The 23143-nt window shown below is 35.3% G+C and overlaps 1 protein-coding gene across 8 annotated transcripts; it reads right to left on the reverse strand.

The window, feature by feature from the left end:
- Positions 1-17215: 17215 nt before the first annotated feature.
- LOC113318254 (myb family transcription factor PHL7-like) lies at positions 17216-22570 on the reverse strand. Of its 8 annotated transcripts, XR_003344376.1 has the most exons (10): positions 22330-22570; positions 22163-22246; positions 20902-21062; positions 20359-20435; positions 20214-20256; positions 20024-20081; positions 19711-19780; positions 18232-18784; positions 18008-18094; positions 17216-17547 (listed from the first exon to the last, which is right to left on the reverse strand). XR_003344376.1 is itself a non-coding variant. In XM_026566392.1 (9 exons), exons 3-8 carry the CDS (start codon positions 21035-21037, stop codon positions 18269-18271), a joined length of 900 nt encoding a protein of 299 aa, XP_026422177.1. In that variant the 5' UTR covers positions 21038-21062; positions 22163-22233; positions 22330-22566; the 3' UTR covers positions 17216-17547; positions 18232-18268. The 8 variants fall into 8 exon arrangements, 7 of the variants coding, with proteins under 7 accessions (XP_026422177.1, XP_026422174.1, XP_026422179.1 ...); XM_026566392.1 differs by lacking the exon at positions 18008-18094 and having other exon boundaries at positions 22163-22233; positions 22330-22566; XM_026566389.1 differs by lacking the exon at positions 18008-18094 and having other exon boundaries at positions 22330-22566.
- Positions 22571-23143: the final 573 nt, after the last annotated feature.

The raw sequence follows: 23143 nt of genomic DNA on the forward strand, positions 1-23143 counted from the left end.
GAACATGAGAAGCCCAACGACAGAAGAGTCGCGTTAAATCACGCCTGCACCTCTTCACTCCACGTTTGAGAGACGAGTTTATAGCTTCTTCAATACCTGCTTTACGAAGAATCGCCACGTGATCGGGATTGGAGCGAATATAATATGTCTAGTGCAGCCATATGGGATGAGTTTTTGATTTAGAACGAATAACAATGGCGGGAAGATCATAGTCACCACGGTGAATGGCCATTCGCGGCACCTTCTTGGACGTGAAAGCGTTTATGGTATCCTATTTAGGTTGCATGAGCCACCCCAGGGTGGGCGGATAAAGCAACACAATAGGGTTTAGAAGACGGTGAACAAAGACGTCATCAAGAGGAATAACGCGCTTACCTCCGCTGAGCTCCCTTAGATTTTGGGCGTGTTTTGGATCAGAGCCGCTGGTAAACTCCGCAATTGTATACGACTGACCATCTGCTGGAGGAGGTTGGAGAATCTCATCCTGCTCTGTATACTCGGCCTCTTCGGAACCCGCGCTCATTATTTCTTCAGACTCGTCAGATTCCTCTGATGAACTTCTACTGGTAGAACTACTAGACATGGCGCGTAGAGGTGTTAGGTATGAAGGGAAGAGAAGAGCTGTAAAAGGAAAAGATAATGAAAGAACAAATCAATGGATCTATATATAGGGGTCCCGGGGCTTGGACGTGGCGGTTACAAAGTAGGGAATAGGAACCGGCAGAGACCGAAAGAAAGAGCGGAAAAACTTGCACGATGGGGAAGGTCAAACGCCTCCCAGGATCGTGGAGTCGGTAAAAGGGGAGAGAATTCTCATCCCTAATTCCCAAACAAAAGAAAGGGGGTGCTCAAAAAAGAAATCCTATGACTGCTGGGTTATTTTAAAATTAACCCATAGTCAGGGGACTAATGTTGATACATGAAAAATAATACCCCTTAACAGGTATGGGGTGCCCCCAAAAGGGGAGGCAAGCCTAACATGAGACATGGAGACTTCGGGACTAAGCCCAGGTCCAATGGGAAAATACCCATGAGATGGAAAGGACAAAGAAGGGATTAATGACTAAGGAGGAGGTTATACTAAGGAAGGGATGACATTAAAAGTAATTAAATAGGTTTAGGACATGTGGCATGATGCCATAAAAGGAGGCGTCTTTTGGAAAGTCTAATAAGGAAGGACAAGGTACAATGGAAAGGCAAATCTCTCTCTTACTATTCCTAGAAAGCTGAGATCATTTGCTGTAGCAAAGACGGGTAGAACTAAAACTAAAATCACCCCTCAACACCTGGCTCTTAGGATAGTTTGCTAGAAATGCAAACTTAGGTATATTTAGACCAAGGATGTTTGGACACCAAGGAATTTCCAAACCCGAAAATATTCTCTAAATATGCAATGAATAGCAAAATTCGGTTTTCCTAATTCCAATATAAATGCTTGTCCAAAATTTTTGAAATCTGTCAATAGAAAATCTCCAATTAATAAATGCACATTACTGATTTTTATTCTCTAGGAATATGCATTTAATTGCTGGTAATTAAAGCGTAAAACCTTAATTAAAATATTCTCAATTTATTTCGGCACAAGATCTCCTTGAGTACTAAGGAATATCTTTGAAAAATAAATGATAAGAGTTATTTTATGTGTTCAAAGTATGTTGACATCTCTTCACTATAATTCCTTATTCATATTTACATGGATTTATATTCTTGGAATCGGTTATACCACACTTCCAAACAATTTTAGAATTGGTTCACCTGTATTCCAGGATTATTATGTGAATGATCAAATATCAAATCACATACATGGTTGCTGAAGATCCATAGCCATAACAATAAGAAAACAGTTGTTCTCAATTATTGTTATACAGTGTCATAGTATTATTACACAACATCAAAGTCCAATTGTATCACAACTTTGACAATAATACTACGGTGATATGTATCACTCCCCCTTAGTCAATACTTCATCTCACAATGAAAACCACTCCCCCTTACATAATGATGCGTAAACCATATGTATTTGTAGTGTGAACTACACATTAATTCTCCCCCTTTTTGTCAATATCAATTGGCAAAGGCACGAAAACTAGTGTGATCATAATGAAATTCTCATAGAGATACTTCATGACTAAAAGAAAACATATCAACTTTGTTTCGATGATTTCACATAGTCGAAACTTGGTGTATTCATCAAGGAATTCATAAAGATACAAGAAAACTCCTATAATATTCCACAGCCGCGCTCCCCTACAAAGATTTGGCAATTAAGCAAAAGTTCAATTAATAACTCTCCCCCATAAAATGTCATTCTCGAAAGGAACAACAAGAGAGACCTTACTTTCACAAGAAAAGAAGGACTTTTTTGGACATTAACAAATTACATGAAACATGAATTTGTATCCAGAAAACTCAATTAAATTAACCACAAGAGACCCTGTGATTAATTTAACCACAAGAGAACTTACGGAGCCATACATTACTTTCACATAGAAGTGGATCAGGGAAAGATCAGTACTGCGAAATATTCAAAGATTCATTCTATTTTTCATCAATATTTGCATAATGATATCATAGACTTAATCTTTGCAAAACAAAAGTTCATCCTATCTTCCATCAATATTTTCATAATGACATAATAGGCTTAACTTTTGACATATACAGGACAATCATAGTTCACGGACGCAAACACACATATCCCGTAACAATTTTTGCAATATATAAAACCAATAAAGATTAATACCGCAAAGTCAGATTCCAAATAAAAATTAGAATTTAAATAAATAAATATAAAAACATTGCAAGATGAAAAACATTGGCATTAGCAATGTGTAATCACAAAATAAATTATTCTAAATCCTAGTTATCCTTTTAAAACACAAGAATAAATTCTCATAAGAAGTTTCCTAGAAAAAATAAACACCAGTGAGTGAAAGAGAGTTTAATCATCATCTTCATCATCGGAAACCATCCAAGAGGCTTGAACAATATCCCTATCTTCCTTGATTTCGGGAAACTTAGTGGCAGTTAATCGTAATTGTTCTTGCACACGTTTTACCTTGGAATTGATCTTACATACACCCTTGTGAATTTTTCGAAGGAGACTCAAGGTGGTAGGATCACAAGAACCGTCAAGGGAATCACATCTTTGTCTTTCGCAAGCATTATCCTTCATACGTTTGAAAGTACAAGGACGAACAAGTTTAGGAGTTCCAATGGAGTTTCCAATAGGAGCAATAGAATATGCTCGACAAACTTGCTCAATTAAGCAAGGAAACCCTAACATCCTGTTGGATGACGTCATTGGAAGCATTTGAAAAATGATGAATCCACAAGTATCAAGACTTCGAGAACCCAATTCAAGGAAATAGACTAACTCCGCAAACTCATGACTCCAACAAGAATTCTCAATTGTGGAGGGACAGATATTAGATATACCAAGTTTTCCGAAAGATATCAAGGCAAGGCTAAGATAATTAGTAGGAAATTTCCATTCAATCCAATCAACACTCTTACCACAAAGACCATTAGAAATGGTTTAATATGATGGTATTTCCTCAATCCAATCAACACTCTTGAAATCAACTCTCTATTAACAAGAATCCTTTCTCTATTTATCATGGTCTTGAATTCCATGTCATCAAGATCAACATCATGGATGTTAGCATAGAAGATTCTTGTTAGAGTGTCAAAACCATCACCAAGACCATTAAAGATGTTTCCAAGATTAAATATCTCAAAACAAACCAAATTATGTTTATGACCACTAACCAAATCCAATTTCTTTTCTAGAATGAAACCACTAGAATAAATTCTTTCAAAGATCTTACTACTAGAATCATTGACAAATCTAATTCTAATAGAATCTTGATTTTTAGGTAAGATCATGCTAGAAGAGGATGAATCCAAGTTTTTTAAAACCTTGAAATTTCCCATGAGATTTAAAAATTGAGATCAAAAAGAAGGAAGAAACTTACTTGAAAAACTTCTTGTGGATGAAGACAACCCTTTGCCTCCCTTGGACCTCCAAGAACAAAATTTAATGGAGTTGAAAACATGAACCCTAAAAAGACTTAGTTCACGTATGCGGACAAGGGAAGAAAGAAGTAGGGTACGCTACCACAACTGTTATATACCCATTGATGGGCTTGGACCCGTTCATGAACCGCGACCCATAAAAGGAAAGTAAGATTTCCAAAAACGTTCACTAACCAAGGTTCGCACACTGTGAAGAAAATAAACATAGTGCAGTAAAATAATAGTAGTACAACTACATCACTTTATTTAACCTCAGGTGGACAGAAAACTTCTGTCCAACTAGTTTTTCTTCAAGGAAAAATAAATTTCAAAAATAGACTTACCCCATAATACAAAGACACAAAAAAAATTAGACCGATACTGGCCCCACTTCCAAGATATATACAAATGGGGTGAAGTCAATTTTGTCACCAAAAGGCAAGATGAGCAGGAGAATCCTCATGCATCTTCTCTGGTCGATATTTGTGAAATGTACCAGAAGTATAATTATAGTAATGATGATACTCATGGTTATTTGAAATTTTTGACTCCTTTTTCCTATGATTAAAGGAAAAATTCAAATGGCTTGAACTTGCAACACCACTTGTAGAAAACTTTTTATCGTTTTTGACCAAGTTGTTGCCAAAACTCAAATGTGTGTCACGAACGAAAGAATTAGAATTTTTACTAGCACAAGCCTTTTCCTTAATCAATACAAGTCGTTCCAAAGATTTAAAAACGTTTTCAAAAGCCATAAATAGATCTTTGTCAATTGATCCATCTCGATAGTATTCCTCGAAAAGATTAATAAGAAGTCTAGTGAGGTTCCATATCCTTGAGCTTTTATTCACATGTTTCCTGCAACGAAGCTTTTTAAAGGAATATTTAATTTTTCCTTTAGATTGTTTTCCATCATCTAGGATTTCTAATGTCTTAGATGATGTGAGATTATCTTGAGAAACCAGACCTCTAGACAAGAATAAACTCTGAACAATCTTTGAAGATTTATGGTATGTGCCACAGATGCCCAGAACAAGTTTCCCAAGGAGATTTCCCATAGGGACAGTCTTTGGGAACAATCAAACACAAACTTATTAGGTATATCGTGTTTTCCTGCTCTGATACCAATTGAAAAACCGGGGGTCTAACAACCACACCCAATATTTTGTTTAGGAAATCTGTATGGAATAACTCTAATATATTTCCAAGAGAATCAACTAGACAGTCAGACTCAATCAAGGAAAATACATCCAAGAGTCATATCTCAATTTCTCAAATCAATCTGCAATTGAACATATAGAAATTTGTGATTCGGATTAATATGAGAAATAACTTGGATGGCACCACAGACCAATCCAAGTGTCAATCAATTTATATCAACAACCAAAGGTTGGATTATCTAATTGATTGAACTAAGCACAACCTGTGATATTTCAATCATATGAAAATATAATGCAGAAAAGAAATAACACAGACACCAAAAATTTTGTTAACAAGGAAACCACAAATGCAGAAAAACCCCGGGATCTAGTCCAGATTTGAACACCATACTGTATTAAGCCGCTGCAGACTCTACCCTACTACCAATTAACTTCAGACTGGAATATAGTTGAGCCCTAACACACTGATTAAGGTACATTCGTGTTCCTTATGCCTCTTGAACCACGCTGGATTCTACGCACTTGATTCCCTTAGTTGATCTCACCCACAACTAAGATTTGCTACGACCCAAAGTCGAAGACTTGATAAACAAATTTGTCTCACAGAGAAAAGTCTATTCGATCATGTGTTTACTAAATGTATTTTTGCACAAGCGTTTTGGCAAGATATATTTTTACCAAACTCGTAATATATCTTTTGCTGATTAGTGTATGAATTGGCTACACGATAAATCTTACAGAGATCATATTGTTTATATTCTATGGCATATTTGGAAATACCGTTGTCGAGTAGTTTTACAGCACATTATTCTATGCTTATATCTCATTACGCTTATTTATTTTAGGATTCTCTTAAATGTAGCCCTCACATTTATTAACCATATCCCATTTAAAATAAGTGCTTAAGCTAACCAAACACACCTTTATAATCATTCCACATAGCCCACAAAATTATATTTGACAATCATATATAGCCCAAAATAATCAGACAATCATTAAATCTTTAAATCAACAACAACAAAAAAAAAAAAAAAGCTAATTATCCAATTAAATTTATGTAAGATATTTGAAATAATTAATGTTTTTGAAAAATAATCAATCAATCTTAATGTAATCATGATTGAGGAAAAAAAAGACATCATCTTATAGATTTTTTTTTGTTTTATAGATTATCTTTATGGAGTTCTAGAAGAATGGCCATAGGAAAAAAAAAATCTTAGTTTATTCCATTTGGATTAATGTTGTTGTGGAGTTTTTTTTTAAGAGAACAATTAGAATATACATCAATTTTAATGTAATCATGATTAAGAAAAAAATATTTTAGAGAAAATTAAGAATTACAATTTATTTTATTTTTGGGAAAAAGTATATATAATTGTTCAATTTGTGAGAATACTAAGAACAATGATAGTTAATTTTAAGCATGATTAATAAAAAAATGTTAGGGTTTATTTTGATTTTCAGTAAAAATGAGATTTAAATTGAATTGTTAGTAGAAAATTAAAACTTATTTGGTTTGTCATTTTAACTTTTGGCTTTTCATTTTAACTTAAACTTTTTGGGCTATGGTTAGTAAATGTGTGGGCTATATTAAGAGAAGCCTTATTTTATACCTAAAAAGATCTTCAATATTTTGTTGTTTTGTCTCTAGCTTCATCTATGATACTTTCAGTATTTCTATATGTGAATGTTGGCGTCCGGGTGAAGGCCATTTTAGAGATGCTTCTCATTCTGTTCCTGATGAACATACATTCCATATTTTCTTTGATGTTGCCTATCATCCCACCACTAAACATTTTGCTTATGTTATTATCAAATAAAATTAGCTGGGTCAAATTTGTGAACTTGCAGGAGGAAATGGGTGGTGTTCCGGATCTGAGGGTGAATCAAGAGAGTATAGAGCAGTAGCTCAATGGTTAAAACAATTTGGAGCTGATTCAGTAAACTTTTACAATGACAACAAGAATGTAATTACTTCCGTCAAGAATAATTTTTTTGTTGTTGACTGGGGATCTAACAACCTTTTGGTTTCTACCCAGCATCTCTGTCACTTTTTTGCTCGTTCTTCTTTCAGTTATGTAAATAGGAAACGTAATATCTATGCAGATAGGTTAGCTAAACTTCTCATTAGGAATGGGTTTTCGTATCTTAGCTATGTAGATTTGAGTCTATAAGCAAGATTGTATCGCTTAGATTTGTAAAATAAATAAACACAGCTGTGTAACTATTTTCTAGTGCAATATCAAGTCGGTTTATTTTATTTTATTTTAAAAAGAGATAATTTATCGGCGTTGCAAATGGAAATTATTTTAATAAAGGAATTAAACAATTAATTAATCTTTTAAGGAATTGCTTTAATCAACTTTCTGGCGGTTTCTGCCCATTATTTCGCCCAACTGGGATAGCCGGAATGTTCATCCCGGTTTCAAAGGGAAGCACAAATATAGATTCTATGGAGGTCATTCCAAAGGTTATCTTTTTGAAAACATTTGTATTTATTTTGCTAATTTTTTTCCGGGATCAGAAATCTCATGTCATCAAAAAATAAAACTTCTAAAGATACTCTTAGTAATTCGGATGTAAATCCACATATTACTATAATAACTTAAGAGACTTGCAATTAATTAGACTGATTATTACGCTTTAATACTAAATATAATGTAGGTTTATATGTTTAGAATCGTTTAAAACAGAGCATGTCTATAAGCAAGTGCGCATGTATATAAGGCACATTGATTCATCAATTTTAAGATTCTTTTTGAACACTTTTTTTTTTTGGCTAAGAAAACACCCTAACTATATTACCTTAGAATAAAATTACAAGCATTCGACAAAGGTTCCCTCCTCACTAAATTGTCCAAAAAAGAAGGAAAATAGACTCATACATCCTTAATACAATACTTCGTAGCTCGACATGCAAGTCGATCCGCTACTTTGTTTTTAGAACGATTAATATAAACAAGCCTATAACTATTACAACTTAAGAGAAGAGATCTGCAGTCCACAAAGATATCCTTGCATCTCCACTCCACATTGCCACTGCCTCCATTGAAAAAATCTACAACTTGAAGGCAGTCACTGATAAACATAACTTTGGTTAGTTTTATCTCCATTGCCCAAGAGATAGCCAAAAAAAGAGTAGTTGCTTCATCTCGAACTGCTTCAGAAACCAACCCAAAGTCCGAACGCGAACGAATCACTGTTCCTGCGTTGTCACACAGAATTAGACCCACTCTCATATTATAATTCTTGAAAGAAGCATCAACAAAAATACAATGATCCACAAGCTCTATAGGGATTCTAACTTGCATAACTTCCTTCTGAATCTCCAAATGAAGAGTTATATATGTGTTTATTGTTCTTTTTGATTCAAGAATGATTTTATCTATATTTATAGTGAATTTATTAAAAACTACATCACATCTTCATTTCCAAATACTCCACATAACAATTGCACCAATACTTGGCCAACTAACAACAAAAGCAGATTGACCAAATTTATCTTCAAACCATTCTAAGAAGAAATCATCCACACAATCCAGATCAGATTTAACTAAGTGCTGGAGTGACAAACCAAACCACACATGAGCAGCAACATGACAGTGAAAGAAAAGATGAGTAATAGTTTCAATATCATTCTTACAAAGAGGACAGGAAGTATCAACAACAGGATTATAATGATGAAGTGTTAATTTGAAGCATCTGCGCAAAGATCTTCCACATGAAAAACTTAATTTTAGGCAAACAATCCAGAGACCAAACTTTTTTCCAAAAAGAAGCCTCTTCTCCATTACTGACTTCATTCCTAAAAACTCTATAGGCAGATTTTGTAGTATACTTTCCATCCCTAGTATGAGCCCAATTAACCTGATCCCTATATTGAAGCTTAACCTTAATCGTCTTTATTCTAATAATGTCATCAGGGGAAAACAAAGAGCTTAACGGAACCTCATTCCAAGTACCTGTATTCATATCAATAAGGTCATGAACATAAGTATAATCATTATAGTTAGAAACTATAGAATAAGGAGGAATAGAAAGACCCGGTAACCAAATAGATTCCCAATTTTTTGTCAATCTACCATCATTTATCTTAAAAACAACATTACATCTTGAGAAAGATAAACTATTGAGAATACCTTTCCAAACCCAAGAAGCAGAATCAGCTGCTTTATCAATTTCCAACAGATTCTGATTAATGAAGTACTTATCTTTTAAAAATTTTGAAATCAAAAGATCAGGATTTTGATAGATTCTCCAACAAAGTTTAGCTATCAAGACTCTATTAGTAGCATAAGTATTTCTAATACCAAGCCCACCACATCTTTTATCCTTACCAATATCTCCCCACGAAAAAAAATAGGCAGCATGTTTTGGGTCTTTCTTAGACCACCATAAAGTTCTCTGAATTGCATCAATTTTAGAAGTAATCTTCTTAGGAAAAGGGAAACAAGACATATGATAGACAGCAAGACTAGAAAGCACATGCTTCGTAACCACAGTTCTGTCAGCACCATTAAGACTATATTTTTTTGAATTTCCTAATCTAGAGTAAAAAATTTCTATCAAAAATGGAAAGATTTAGTTTTATCCCTATTAACAAAAAGGGGAGTCCCTAAATACTACTCAGAAGTGCTCTTGAATTTGATCCCCAAGAGTTTTAGAGAGAAGCTTTTTATATTTATGATGCATTTTCGAACTAGAGAAAAAACCATATTTTTCATAGTTAATAGCCTGCCCAGAAGCCCTTGAAGAAATATTAATAATTTTCATCAGATTTCTAGCATACAACAAAGAGGCTTTCGAAAAAAGCATGCAGTCGTCAGCAAAAAATAAATGCGAGATAGTTAGGCTATCTTTTCTTAATTTGAAACCTTGTATCAAATTATCTTCTTCTCCTTTCGAAAGAAGTTGAGATAAGACTTCCATACATATTATAAAAATGTACGGCGATAGACAATCACCTTGCTGAGTACCTCTAGAAGGAAAAAACATTTTACCAGGTGAACCATTAACCAACACCGAATAAGACACTGTACTAATACATTGATGTAAAATCTGGCATCAATCATCTGAAAAACCTAGTTTTTTAAAAACAGCAAGAATATAAGACCATTTCAGCCTATCAAAGGCTTTGGAAAGGTCAAGTTTAATAGCCATGAATCCATTCTTTAAATTTTTCTTCTTTCTTTTAAAAGAGTGTAAAATTTCATGACTAATAATAAGATATCATGAATTTGTCTATTGGCAATAAAAGCCGACTGAAAATGAGAAATAAGAGAATCCAACAAAGGCTTTAGACGATTGGTAAGAATTTTCGAAATAATTTTATAAACAGTATTAGATAGACTAATAGGCCTAAAATCATGCGGCGAAGAAGGATTACTTACCTTAGGAATTAGAGCTATAAAAGAATGATTAAGCTGATTCAGGAGAAATTTTGTTCTAAAGTTTTTTTGAACATGATCAATGACTTCTTTTGAAATAACCTGCCAATTGTCCCTAAAGAAACCAGAAGGAAACCCGTCAGGTCCTGGTGATTTCCAAGGAGCCATGTCATTAGCAGTAGCATGAATTTCTTCAACAGAAGGAATGGCCACCAAAAGAGTTTTCATGTCATCAGTAATTATAGGTTTAACATTTTTAAGAGCTTCCTCAATATCAATATTATTTGGATTCGAAGAAGTATAGATGTTCTTGAAATGGTTAGAAAGAAGAGTAACAACTTGATCTATTCTTTCTAACCAGTTTCCTTGATCATCTCTGATAGTCTGAATAGTGGTATACATATTTCGAAGCTTTATTGTATTATGAAATAACTTAGTATTCTTATCATAATGAGTAAAATAATCAATCCTAGATTTTTGTTTATAGAAAGAGTTTTTTATTTCATACCAATAATATAACTGTTTTGAGTAGTTCAAAGTGTAGCCACCAATATTCGGAGAGTAAGGAAACATTTATAATTTCTAAATTTCCACATTTAGCTTACTGATGGTATTTTTAACATGACCAAAATATTCAATGTTCCACTTACTAAGATCAGCCTTAACATTTTTGAGTTTTCCAGCAACAATAAAACTAGAAGACCCATTGACTCTCTTATTCCATGAAGTTTGAAGAACATCCTTGAAATATGGACTTAATTGCCAACACTTAAAAAACTTATAAGGAACGTAAAGATTTTGATCTTGATGAAAACACTTGAGAAGTATTGGACAATGATCAAAAACAACTCTTGCAAGATTAGTAATACGAGTTTGAGGAAGAGCAGAAACCCAATCATCATTCATAAAACCTCTATCTAATTTCTCAAAAATCAGGTTAGAAGGATTTTTAAATATTCTATTACACCAAGTAAAAGGGTTACCATAAGAAAAGATTTCATTCAATCTCAACTCTAGAATCTTATTTCTAATAAACTCAGGAGCCAAAGAAGAATCAGTATTCCCACCCTACTTTTCAGAACTATGAAGGATAAAATTAAAATCCCCTAAAAGTAACCAAAGTCTAACCTCATCTTCATTCATATTGCTCAAGAAATTCCATTGATTTTTCATTCCAGAATTGTTTAAAGAACCATAAACAAAGGAAACCACACAATTCTTGATAGTAGATGTAATATCACATAAAACATGTATCATATTAAGAGAAATACTTATTACTTCTATATTTGACCTAGCAAAGTAGCCTAAAGCTATACCACCATATTTTCCAATAACCGGTACAACAAACCAATAATCAAAAGGTAAATGGTGACTGAATTTTTTAACAGTATCATTATCTACCATAGTTTCCATAAGAAAAATAGCATGTGACCTATGTTTTCTATACAAATTTAAAAGATGCAACCATTTTTTGTCAGAACAACACCCATTCATATTCAAACATATAAACTTCATGATAGAAAGAGTCTTAAGATGTAAAAATAAATAAACTAGATTTTAATTGTAAATAAAAGGGAATGAGAAAGAGTTCAAGTATATGATATACTCGCTTGGTCATGAGCCGAAGAAGGCTCTGCATCCATAGAGTCCATAGAATCCACCATCATGAGACAAACTTCCTTTTCAAAATCTTCATCAGTAACAAAAGGTTCCGGAGGAAGTGTAGATAATGGAGTTGGTTCAAGTACAATTGCTTTATCTAGAATATCATCAACTTCTGGAGTACTCATCATAGCATTGTCAGGAAACTGATTAAAAATAACATCTGAAGAATAGTTCATCTCAGAAGAAGTATTAAAAATCACCCCAGAAGAAGTGAAAACGGTCTGAGATATAGAAGTGCAAGATGCTGACCAAATTACACTAGCACCAACATTTGAGGAGTAAGCACTCTCATTACTACCTATATTGAAAAAGGACCCAATAGGTGGAGAGAAAGTCGGAAAAGAGGACATAGCAGGCCATCTAGGAGTAGGAATGAAGGTTGAAGGTGCATTAACTGAGCTACTACCCAGAAAAACTGATTCATAAGAGGTTCAAGATCTCTTACCCTTTCTATCATGCAACAAAGTAGCAGGATCAAAAGTAAAACTTTCAAATGAAGGTGGAAAAGTAGTACTAGAAGATCCAACATGAGTCTGAGGTATTACAGGATTAGATAAGTTTGAAGACGATGGCTCCTTGATGACTAATGAAGAAATATCAGGCAGCACAGAAGATGGAATAGAAACCCTGGATGCAGTTCAGGCAAAAAAGTAGAACCTATTATCTTCAAACTTCCAACTGGATGAAGACTGACAGAAAAGGCCGATGGCTGAGAACTATCTTCACCACTAGCAGCATCCTTAGATGAACTAGAACTCTGAGCTTTCTCCAAAACAGCACCAGTCTTTGTAACAGCAACATGAGTAGCTTTTGGATTTGGTGCCGGTAAAGCACGAACCTGGATCCTCCTCTGATTTTCCTTGCATTTAACAACATCATGATAAAGAAAAAAACGGTGGGTACAAGCATGGAAAGGAGGCTTTGTGATGCAGTTCTAGAAATCAGAACACTAAGCTAAGGAGAACGAACAAAGATAATTGAGTTGAACATAGGATTGATAATAATAAGAACGTTGATAATTGAGTTTAGAGTTAAAACCTAACTCTTTGATATAATCAATAGATTATAAACGTATGAAAATATAATAAAAGTCTACCTCCTAAAGAAAACCTAATAGCCTATTTATATACTAGAAAGAAAACCCCTGATTATGGAAATCTAAGGATAGGACAGGAACGCCCTTTCTTGAGAGATAATCTAGCCTTCTTGTGAGATAATCTAGCAAACATATTCCTAAATAGAAAACTCTAAAAGGACGAATTATGCCCCTGCATCAATCACCCCAGGTTGAAAAATTCTCAGCTCCGATGAGAAGTGTTATGAATTCTGCTTATGTTTCAACGTCTCTTCGTCCTTGCCACGATCGAACACAAAACTCTTATCATTAGAAAACACCTTGTCTTGTTCTCCTTCTTGAAACCCTTTGTGCTTTAGGTTAGCAGTCACCGCGCTTATGTTCTTCCCAAACAAATTATTTCTGTAGGCATTCCCAACACAAACCCTTTGCACCACTTGAATAAATCTTCTTGAATGTACTACACAACTAGGTGTAAAAACAACATCATCTTCTACGCCTAAGACTGAATTCGCATGACATAGATTTAGTGGAACACAATTCATCTCTGTGTAAGTATCAAAATAGATCGACTCACACGAAACTTCATTGTCCGGATATGTATCGTATATCGGTGGTGCCCTCCAGTCCACAAGGACTTGGTATCCATCTTTCTCATTAACTGAAAATAGAGTTGTTTCATCATTGACGTGTCCATGAAACAAGCTTTTGACCTTCTCATATGGCGACAGTTCTTGGACAAGTTCGGCAACTTCTGATGGTTGTTCATTGCAGCCCTGTTGTCCATCTGTTCTGGGTTTACACAATGTGTAGCTCTCACCTGATTTCTCGTCTCCATGCTGAAAACCTCTACATGCTAACAGACATGTTGACTGCAGATTCACATCCTTCCCTCCTTGTACCTCATCTTCCTTCATAGGATGCAGAGTCATCTTCTTTCCATTATACATAAAGGTATAAGTATTAGCTTCAGTCAAGTGAGTCATCTTTTTTTCGAATAACCAATGTCTGCCTAATAGTATATGACAGGCATCCATAGGTGCTACATCACACCACACTTCATCTTCAAATTTTCCGATAGAAAACTTCACCACGCATCTTCTCGTAATTGGTACTACGTCTCCCTTTTTGAACCAAGCAACCTTATATGGATGAGGGTGTTCCTTAGTTAACAAACTCAACTTGTCTACTGCTTCTTGAGACACTATGTTCTCACAACTGCCTCCATCTAAAATTAATTTGCAGACCTTACCTCCACAGAATACTTTTGTGCGAAAAATACTCTTACGTCGCCAGTCTTCCTCCTCGGCAGCAATATTAGGACATGCAAGAATTCTGCAAACAACTAGACTTTCTCCCCTGACCGGCAGCAGATCTTCCTCTTCCTGATCAGATTCGTCATATTTCGGCTTCCCTAGTGCGACTCCATCACCCTCGCCTTCAATGAGTGTAACCTGTTTTTGTGCACAGTTGTACGACATGTGACCATCTTCACCACAAGTATAACACTTCATAGTTAAGCGATTATTGAACTTGTTTTCTCCATTTGTAGTCTGAGAAGTTATTGTCGATGTATTGGCAGCTTCTTGGCCCTTATTACTCCAAGCAGAAGCCTTTTTCCAATCAGATGTGATTCCTGTTTGAACAGGAAAATTTCGGCTCTTTCATCAACGATTCACCCTCTCCTCCGCTTTCAATGCACATTGATAAGCATCTTCTAACTCTGGGAAGACCAAACTCTTCTTTAATTGGTGAGTTAAGACCAATAATATACCTCGCTGTAAGTTGTTTGGGTGTTTCATTCAACCCAACTCTTAAGGACAGATTATAGAATTCTGTCATGTACTCCTCAACAACAAGGTTACGTTGACGAAAAGTATGAAACTTCTCATACAATGTCACCAAGTAATCAGGTGCAAGAAACTGCTTTCGCAACTTCTGTTTCATATGATCCCATGTTTGGATCTTCTCTTTGCCCTGCCTTGTACGTTGTTCCTCCAGCTTTTTCCACCACTGTAAAGCCATTCCCTTCAACTTCAATTTCACGAACAACACCTTACGAGCTTCAGATGTTGGCTTCCACTCAAAATAATTCTCGATGCTGGCCTCCCAATTTAGAAAATCGTCGGCATGCATCCTCCCAGTCATATCACTTACTTCTACTTTCACCCCTCCAGAATTCAAGTCAAGAGCTTTCATCAACCTATCTTCCAATCTGCCATGTTGTGGACCATGAACAGCACGATCATGAAAAGGGTTTTCATCTTCGTCGCGTTCATCTTCTTCAGATAAACCTTCCGGTGAATCCAAAGGGTTGTGTTGGCCCTCCTGTCTCTCCATACGGGCTTCAACACGTTCTCGTCGCTCTAGGGTTTGCAACCACTACGACATACCCTCAATCAGGGTTCTTAACTCGTTAAAATCATTGTTTCCACCTCTACCTCTACCTCTAACTTTAAGCCTTCCTGCCATAGTAGTTAGCTAGGGTTTGCTGGTCTATTTTGTTTCTAGCGCCAACTGATGCAGTTCTAGAAATCAGAACACTAAGCTAGGGAGAACGAACAAAGATAATTGAGTTGAACATAGGATTGATAACAACAAGAACGTAGATAATTGAGTTTAGGGTTAAAACCTAACTCTTTGATATAATCAATAGAATATAAACGTATGAAAATATAATAAAAGTCTACCTCCTAAAGAAAACCTAATAGCCTATTTATATACTAGAAAGAAAACCCCTGATTATGGAAATCTACGGATAGGACACGAACGCCCTTTCTTGAGAGATAGTCTAGCATTCTTGTGAGATAATCTAGCAAACATATTCCTAAATAGAAAACTTTAAAGGGATGAATTATGCTCCTGCATCACTTTGGATAGAAGGCAGTCATATAGTAGGTCTTCCTAGTAGTGTTGAATACAACTTTCTTTGTCATTGGTGTCTTCAAAGGTACCATCACTTTTGCTTCATAATAGTTACCCATGGGAGTATCCACTGAAACTGGTGTACCAATCTGCTCAATAACTTCTCCAGCTCTACCACTATTGGTGAGTGCAGTTGGGATGGTTATCTGTACATGCATTAGAGTTGTATTCCATTCCAAATCAAAGACAGATTCAAGCTCTCTTAAGGGTTGAATGGCAAATAACTGCCCAAAGAGTAAAGTAGGTCTAGCAGCAATTGCCAAATCAAGATCTTTTTTATGCTTAAACATGATATGAAAAGGTTAAGGAAGTTCTGAATCTGCATACCTTGAATAAAAGGCTTGGCTAACTTGAAATCAGCAGCTTTGATAGTCCATATTCAGTTGATGCTTAACTGATGTTTTATAATAGTTCCTATACTGTATACTAATCACCTAGTAAACCTGCTAGCCTAAAAGGGAAATCCTCAATATCTTCATCCAGATCAAGAACCTTAACACGGTCTTCAAAAACAGCCATAACAGCAGAGTAATAAAAAACAAAAACTAACTTGAGAATAAGAAGCACAGGAGAGTATGGTTTTGAAGAACTAATTACTATTCAAAGTTAAACAACTGATTGCTTCACAAGGTATTATAAGAAAGCAGTATTTGAAAAGAAATCTCCAAGATATAGAGAAAAGAGCAGGAATGACAAGAGATATATAATTATGAACATTCACTGAACATAGCAGTCTAATACTTAATCTCTAAGAAATTCACTAATGATTATTAAACTTGATATTAAATATTCATCATTTATTAAAAATTCTTTGTCAAAATATTTTCTGTGAAGGTAGAGAAAATCAACAAACCATTACTAGCACACAAAGTCTATTATTATCACACAATCCCTTCTTAAAAACTGCTCCACAACAAAAACCATTTGCCAAAAACACAGAGAGATTCATCGAGTCTATGATGGAAGGTAATCATGAACCATAGCAGGTATTGCAAAGACATCTTAAAAAATTGAATTAATATAATCCTTAATTCAAAAATCTCTTAAGGAAGAATCAGATTCATAGTATTTTAACAAATCCCTACCTAAGTAGGATCTCATGACGCTAAAAACCAGTCCATTAGCCCATTCTTCATTGATAAAACCTGACATTGATGATACAAATTGACGAAGTCCAAAATTATGATACTCCTTGAAATAGTAATCTAGAATTAGACCCAACAGTAACACAACCCAGAAACTCCGCTTCTTCTTTCACATACTCGTCTCATGATGGTGAAATACTATGTCCCTATGCACGCAACCCCCTTCAGCTCATGACCTAATCCATGAAGTGGAAAAAAAAAAGGAAAGCTTTAGCATTAGTTATAAGATAGAATAAAAATTGCAGTAATAAGAAATAAGATGGAAATAATCAAACAATAAAAAACAAGAGTACGTTAAACAGCTGAAGTTTTAAAACTGACTAATCAATCATACTGACGAAGTTTTTAAAACAAAATTAGGGTTTCGAAGATAAAAACTGAAAGGAAAATTCGGTAAGAAAAACAGAAAAGATTAAAAATTAACAGCCATAGAAACAAAGATAAACTTATAAAAACATCAGAAATAAGAAGCTTTGATTCACAAAGAGTGAGTTGATTGAAGAAGATAAACGAGAAATCGAGATTGACTTAATTAGCGTCGCATGACCAAAGATTTGGCTGGGAGGCGCGCAACAAGTTGCAAACAATCGTAAGTGTCCTTTTTGAACACAAAGTACGAAATTCAAACTTGCTTACATGCTTAGTATGTGGGGCAACAAGAAGATGAGATAACAGCTTGGTGATCCTTCGACAAAAGAAAACTCGACCACCACCCCTAATAGACTACAGAGACCACCACATGAGCAGAGGAGCATGTAACAGAGGTAAATTACATTCTCAACTTCTAATTTAAAATCCGAGGACTGAAGTTAAATACATCAAAATTATAAAATATAAGAAAGTGAAAAAAACTTAATTACCATTTAACAGCCTGAAACATCGTCAACCTGATCCTTTTCACTGACTAAACTCCTTGCCTAGAGATAAGAATGTTCCCTCATCTGGAAATACTGAGCAAGGTTGCTGATAGCTTGAATTCGAACTCGATTCCAGTATCTGATGTGTTAGAAACATCTCCGGTTTTCTATCTGCAGGGCCTGTTATCTGTGGTCCCAGATTGTCGAACCACCTCTGACCTTTTGGGCTCTCAACTGGGGAACCAAAGCGACAACCAGAATCTGGTGTCAGTGGCTCGTGGCGGGAAGATGAAGATTCATTGCAAGTGAGACTCTTGGGATGATTTGGAACATTTTCTTGGACAACTTTGGTCCGGATGGGGGACTCAGAAGTTGGACCAGGAGTTGATGGGTCCGTCTTGTCCTCAGATTCCTGGAAGTTTTCAGCTGAGGCAGGAGTCGGGATTACTGAGCTGGGGACTTCGGCAAGAGCACCACCAAGGCGCTGCTGCTCTTCAATTATTTTCTTAAGGTACTTCCCTTGCGCTTCAATCCTTAACTGAAGCTGCCTTTGTACCTGTTTAGTCAATAAGAGAACAGAGTTACATTTCTGCTTATATGGATCTCTAGGAAGTGCAATAACAGAAAGAAGAAAAAGAAGCATAATTATGATTTTTTTCCACCTCAAACTGAAGAGCGAGTGTTGTGGCATGTAGCTCGTTGATGTTTAATGTAGGTGACCTTTACCAACAAATTGAACTTCATGAAATTAAATTAAAAATTATGTAGAGTGCCAGAATCGGGCTTGAATCTATCCAGGGAGTTTCTGCCCTATGCAAAGGAGAATTGCATATATCCTAGTGATTTCATATTCCTTAGAAAGTCAAAGTTTTCATATTCCTTGGTGATTTCATATTGTTCTCCTCAATTTTAAAACTTCATCTGTATATCATATCATTTTCAAAAAGCTGATATTTGACTCAACAATTCTTAAAACCAAGAAAAACCGAGTAATACATACAATAAAAATGGAGCATATCTTGTCGAGAGCCAGCACCAGAGTGGTAATTACCTCAATTCGCAACATACTACTGCTTTTCCAAATCAAAGATATCTTCTTAACAGTCGCCCGCACGAGATGACCGACTAATGGATAAGTTCCTCGCCACTAATAATTATCTTTCTAACTAATGCACATAAAAGCTATCATTTCATATACGGATTGGTAGGTAAGGAAAACTAAAGGGTAAGTCATTGCCTGCAACCTTAAATTAAACGCTAATATTGCTGAACAGCCTTCTATAGAAACTCAAACTTAACAGTGAGATACGTCAGCACTATATTTATGTAGATCTGGCAACACCATTAAGACAAACTCCTATCAGAAAATTGATTTCACTTTTTTAGAGGTAAGCATGTCATATTCATTTGATAATATCAGCTTCTTGTTAGACAAGCCAACCTAACAATAGTTGAAAGAGTACTTATACAATTGTAACTTGCCTCCAGTTGTTCATGCAGACGCTTCTGTACCTCCATCTGCAGCTTCAGTGCTTCCGTAATCTGCATTCCACTGCATCGAGAAACAACATATATTGCCTCAGTCAAGTAGCTCCTGATAATTACGGTGAATATACCCAACTAGCACAAGCAGATTGCATATTTCATGTTAAATGAAACTGTTCAATCAATTGTTCATTGTCTTCTTAAAACTACTATCCCAAATATGACAGATTGGGTGCGTTGAGGATTACACATCCTCTTACTCAATGCTTTTCCAACAATTTACACAGAAATAAAAATACGCTCTACTCACGAAGAACCCTCCGAGCTCGATAACAGGTCTCCTGATTCTTTTCTCTCAACACTTTGCCCTACAGTTGACGAGAAGTATAGATGCGTTATTTATCATCATGAGTTTCGATTGTACACTTATCAATGAAGTAGATGTCCATGGAAAAGAATTAAGGTATTCTTTATCCTGTCAAAAATACAGATTGATTTACCATCAGATGTAGAATCAGGAAGGCATTTAGCAAGCCGGTATTTCTGAAGCAGGATAAGAACCAAATGTCAAAGAAAAATAGTAACCACATAACAGCAAGAAGAACTGCCTTGCAAAAGAGGTATTTGACTATTGTGGATACTTACTTGTAAGTGGCTTTTGACATGGTATATAGTCAAACCTTGTACACCCATCACTCTAAGAACACCTTTAGGAGTTGCCCCTGAAAATCAAGAAAACAAAAATCTCAACATCACGAATCTTGTAGCATACTGGTCCTTGAAACGTCTTTGCTAAGATTCTTGGAGTGCTTCCGAAGTATTCTCAAACACCGATTTTTGGCTTTCCATGTAACTAATTTAAATTTTTAGACAAAAACTTTTCCTCAGATTAGTCGGGGTAATTAGCAGAATCTGTACAAGATATTACAAATAAGTGTTATTTAGCAGAAATAAAGCCCTGAAACCTTTTCACTTCTTTTTCCTTATCCTACATAAAACATTTCCGTGTAACTCCATAATCAAAACTTACATTACGAAATAAGTTAAAAGATAATAATTCAACATTCTTTGGTTGAACTACAAACAATATCCAACATGTCAATTGCACAAAAAAAGAAAAATTATAGCACAATTCTAAAACAAATACCAGAAGTTTGAAATAGCAGAGAAACATGTAAAAGATCTTACTATCTGGCCCACCAAGCTGGGCCACAGCATCCACAAAGCGTTCGTGTAGCTCATTTGTCCAGCGTAACCGCTGCCCTGCAGCCGAACTAGAACTGTTACCTCCTCCGCAGGATTCCATTGTAGTTGTCCTACTCATCTAACCCCTCATAAAGCAAAGAGATCTACAAATAAGGAAAGAAGATTCATAACTGCACGGGCAAGAATGCATCCTTTCTCTCTTTTTTCTTGTATCTTTACAAATCATCCTGAAGCATGACACTAAAGCATCAGACACAATGCTTAAACGAATGTCCCTAGAGGAAAGTATATCTCTCAGCTCAGGGTGTTTTTGCTCTATCAGCTACAAATCTCACCTAAAAGACCTAATACATAACCTAAAGTTGTGTTGGACTGAAAAGCTAAGTGAAACAGCTTCAGCGTTCTGACTTGTAACTTATTATCATAACTATCTAACTAAACGTCCTATAATTTAAGTAACTGAACCTAGCTCCTGTTAACCTATTCATACTTGTGATTGTTTAATTTCTCAGACCACCTGATACAATTAGCTTTTTCTAAACTAATTTCCCATTGTTACCAGTAAAGTCAAAACTACCATGAATAACGAGCTGTTAAAACATCTCTATCTATGGAAGGAAATCGAAGCTTTACACGGGTGTATCTATTAAACTCTAAGCAAATTAGAATTTTTCCATCTATAAGGGAACCACGGACACACACACACACACACGAATACAAGGAATAACTATGATATGAAAAAAGATAGAAGAAGATGAAATATAAAGCATGTTGAAACACTTAATAAAAACCTATAACATCTGGATTCCACCCTCTGCACCAGACCGAGTTGGTTTTGTAAAAATAAAAAAGAGTGATCAAGAGAGCCTATCCAAATTCAGTTTTCAGCACATTCATTCCATTGCTTAAATGTGTTATTTCCAGAGCTTAATATGTTCATGATAACACTAAAGGAGATGAATAGAGATGATCACTCAAGAAGTGTCTTTATCCTGAACCATGTATTTCAAGAGAACATCTAGGTTTCTGTATTTAGGGCTTCTGCAACAAAATCCACGACACCTATCACTTACAATAAGTAGAAAAAGTACTTCGCAGATAAAACAGAAACACACTATCAACATTGAAAGTTTAACCCAAAATCGACCATAGAAAACAGTTATTGTTGGGACGAAAGAATCTCACAAATTCATTGGCAGTAGATAAATACAAGTAATAGAGAAAAGAAATAAAAGAAACTTACCCAGATCGAAAGATGGGTGTTGAATACGATTAAAATTCACAAGTATAATTTCATGAAAATGAAGAGTGTGGCTGCGAGTGAGAACTGAGAAATACTTATTAATCAATTATAATTGGTTCTGTGAAACTTGCTCAGAAAATTCAAAATCAAATTCAACAGCTACTCACTGAGAGTCGTAAAGGGGGTTATGAATTTCAAAGCTGCCTAAGTCAGATTCCTCAGCTGCCCGGCTCCCCTAATGTCTCAGAACAAACAAAACCGTTCTGCCGTCTCCACGGAACCCTTTTCACAGTTGATTCCGTTTCTGTCTGGTATAGTCGCTAGTGTGACGGATATTTCCGAGGAATCTTTTACTTTGGCCTGTTGTAAGTAAATATAATGCGGATGACAACATCTTTACACCATCTTTACATCACCATCAAACTCTTGGTCTTCCTCCCCTTACCATAACTTTGCAACTTGAATACACCAAATGAAATCACGAGTGCATACCATTAACCTCCATCCTTGCTATAGAGTAGCTTATAAATAGAGAGACAAGCTCTTTGTAATACACACATCTAATGAGAAACTTTTCTTCCTTTCTCTCTATTTTTGGTGTGTCATTTTAATTTATGATACACACATCTAACGAGAAACTTTTCTTCTTTTCTCTCTACTCTTGATGTCTCATTTTAATTTATAATACGTTATCAACACGCTCTACATCGAGCTTTGAAATTCCTAAAAAGAAAATCAGCAAACAACAATAGGTGTTAAAAGAATTTTTTTTTTCTAACTATTTATATTAGTAATTGTTTTATAAATCTCTAAATATGCTTGCACAGTATAATTTAAAAGGGGTAATTTGCGTTACCTCCCCTGTAAAGATTGGTAATTTGCGTTACCTCCCCCACAAAAATAAAATTAGCAAAACCTCCTCTCTTCAGTAGTTCCGTCTATTCCAAGTTAGCTGATTCAGCACTAACTTACACATGTTTT

Source organism: Papaver somniferum, chromosome 10, assembly GCF_003573695.1.
Source record: "Papaver somniferum cultivar HN1 chromosome 10, ASM357369v1, whole genome shotgun sequence".
Taxonomy (NCBI): Eukaryota; Viridiplantae; Streptophyta; class Magnoliopsida; order Ranunculales; family Papaveraceae; genus Papaver; species Papaver somniferum.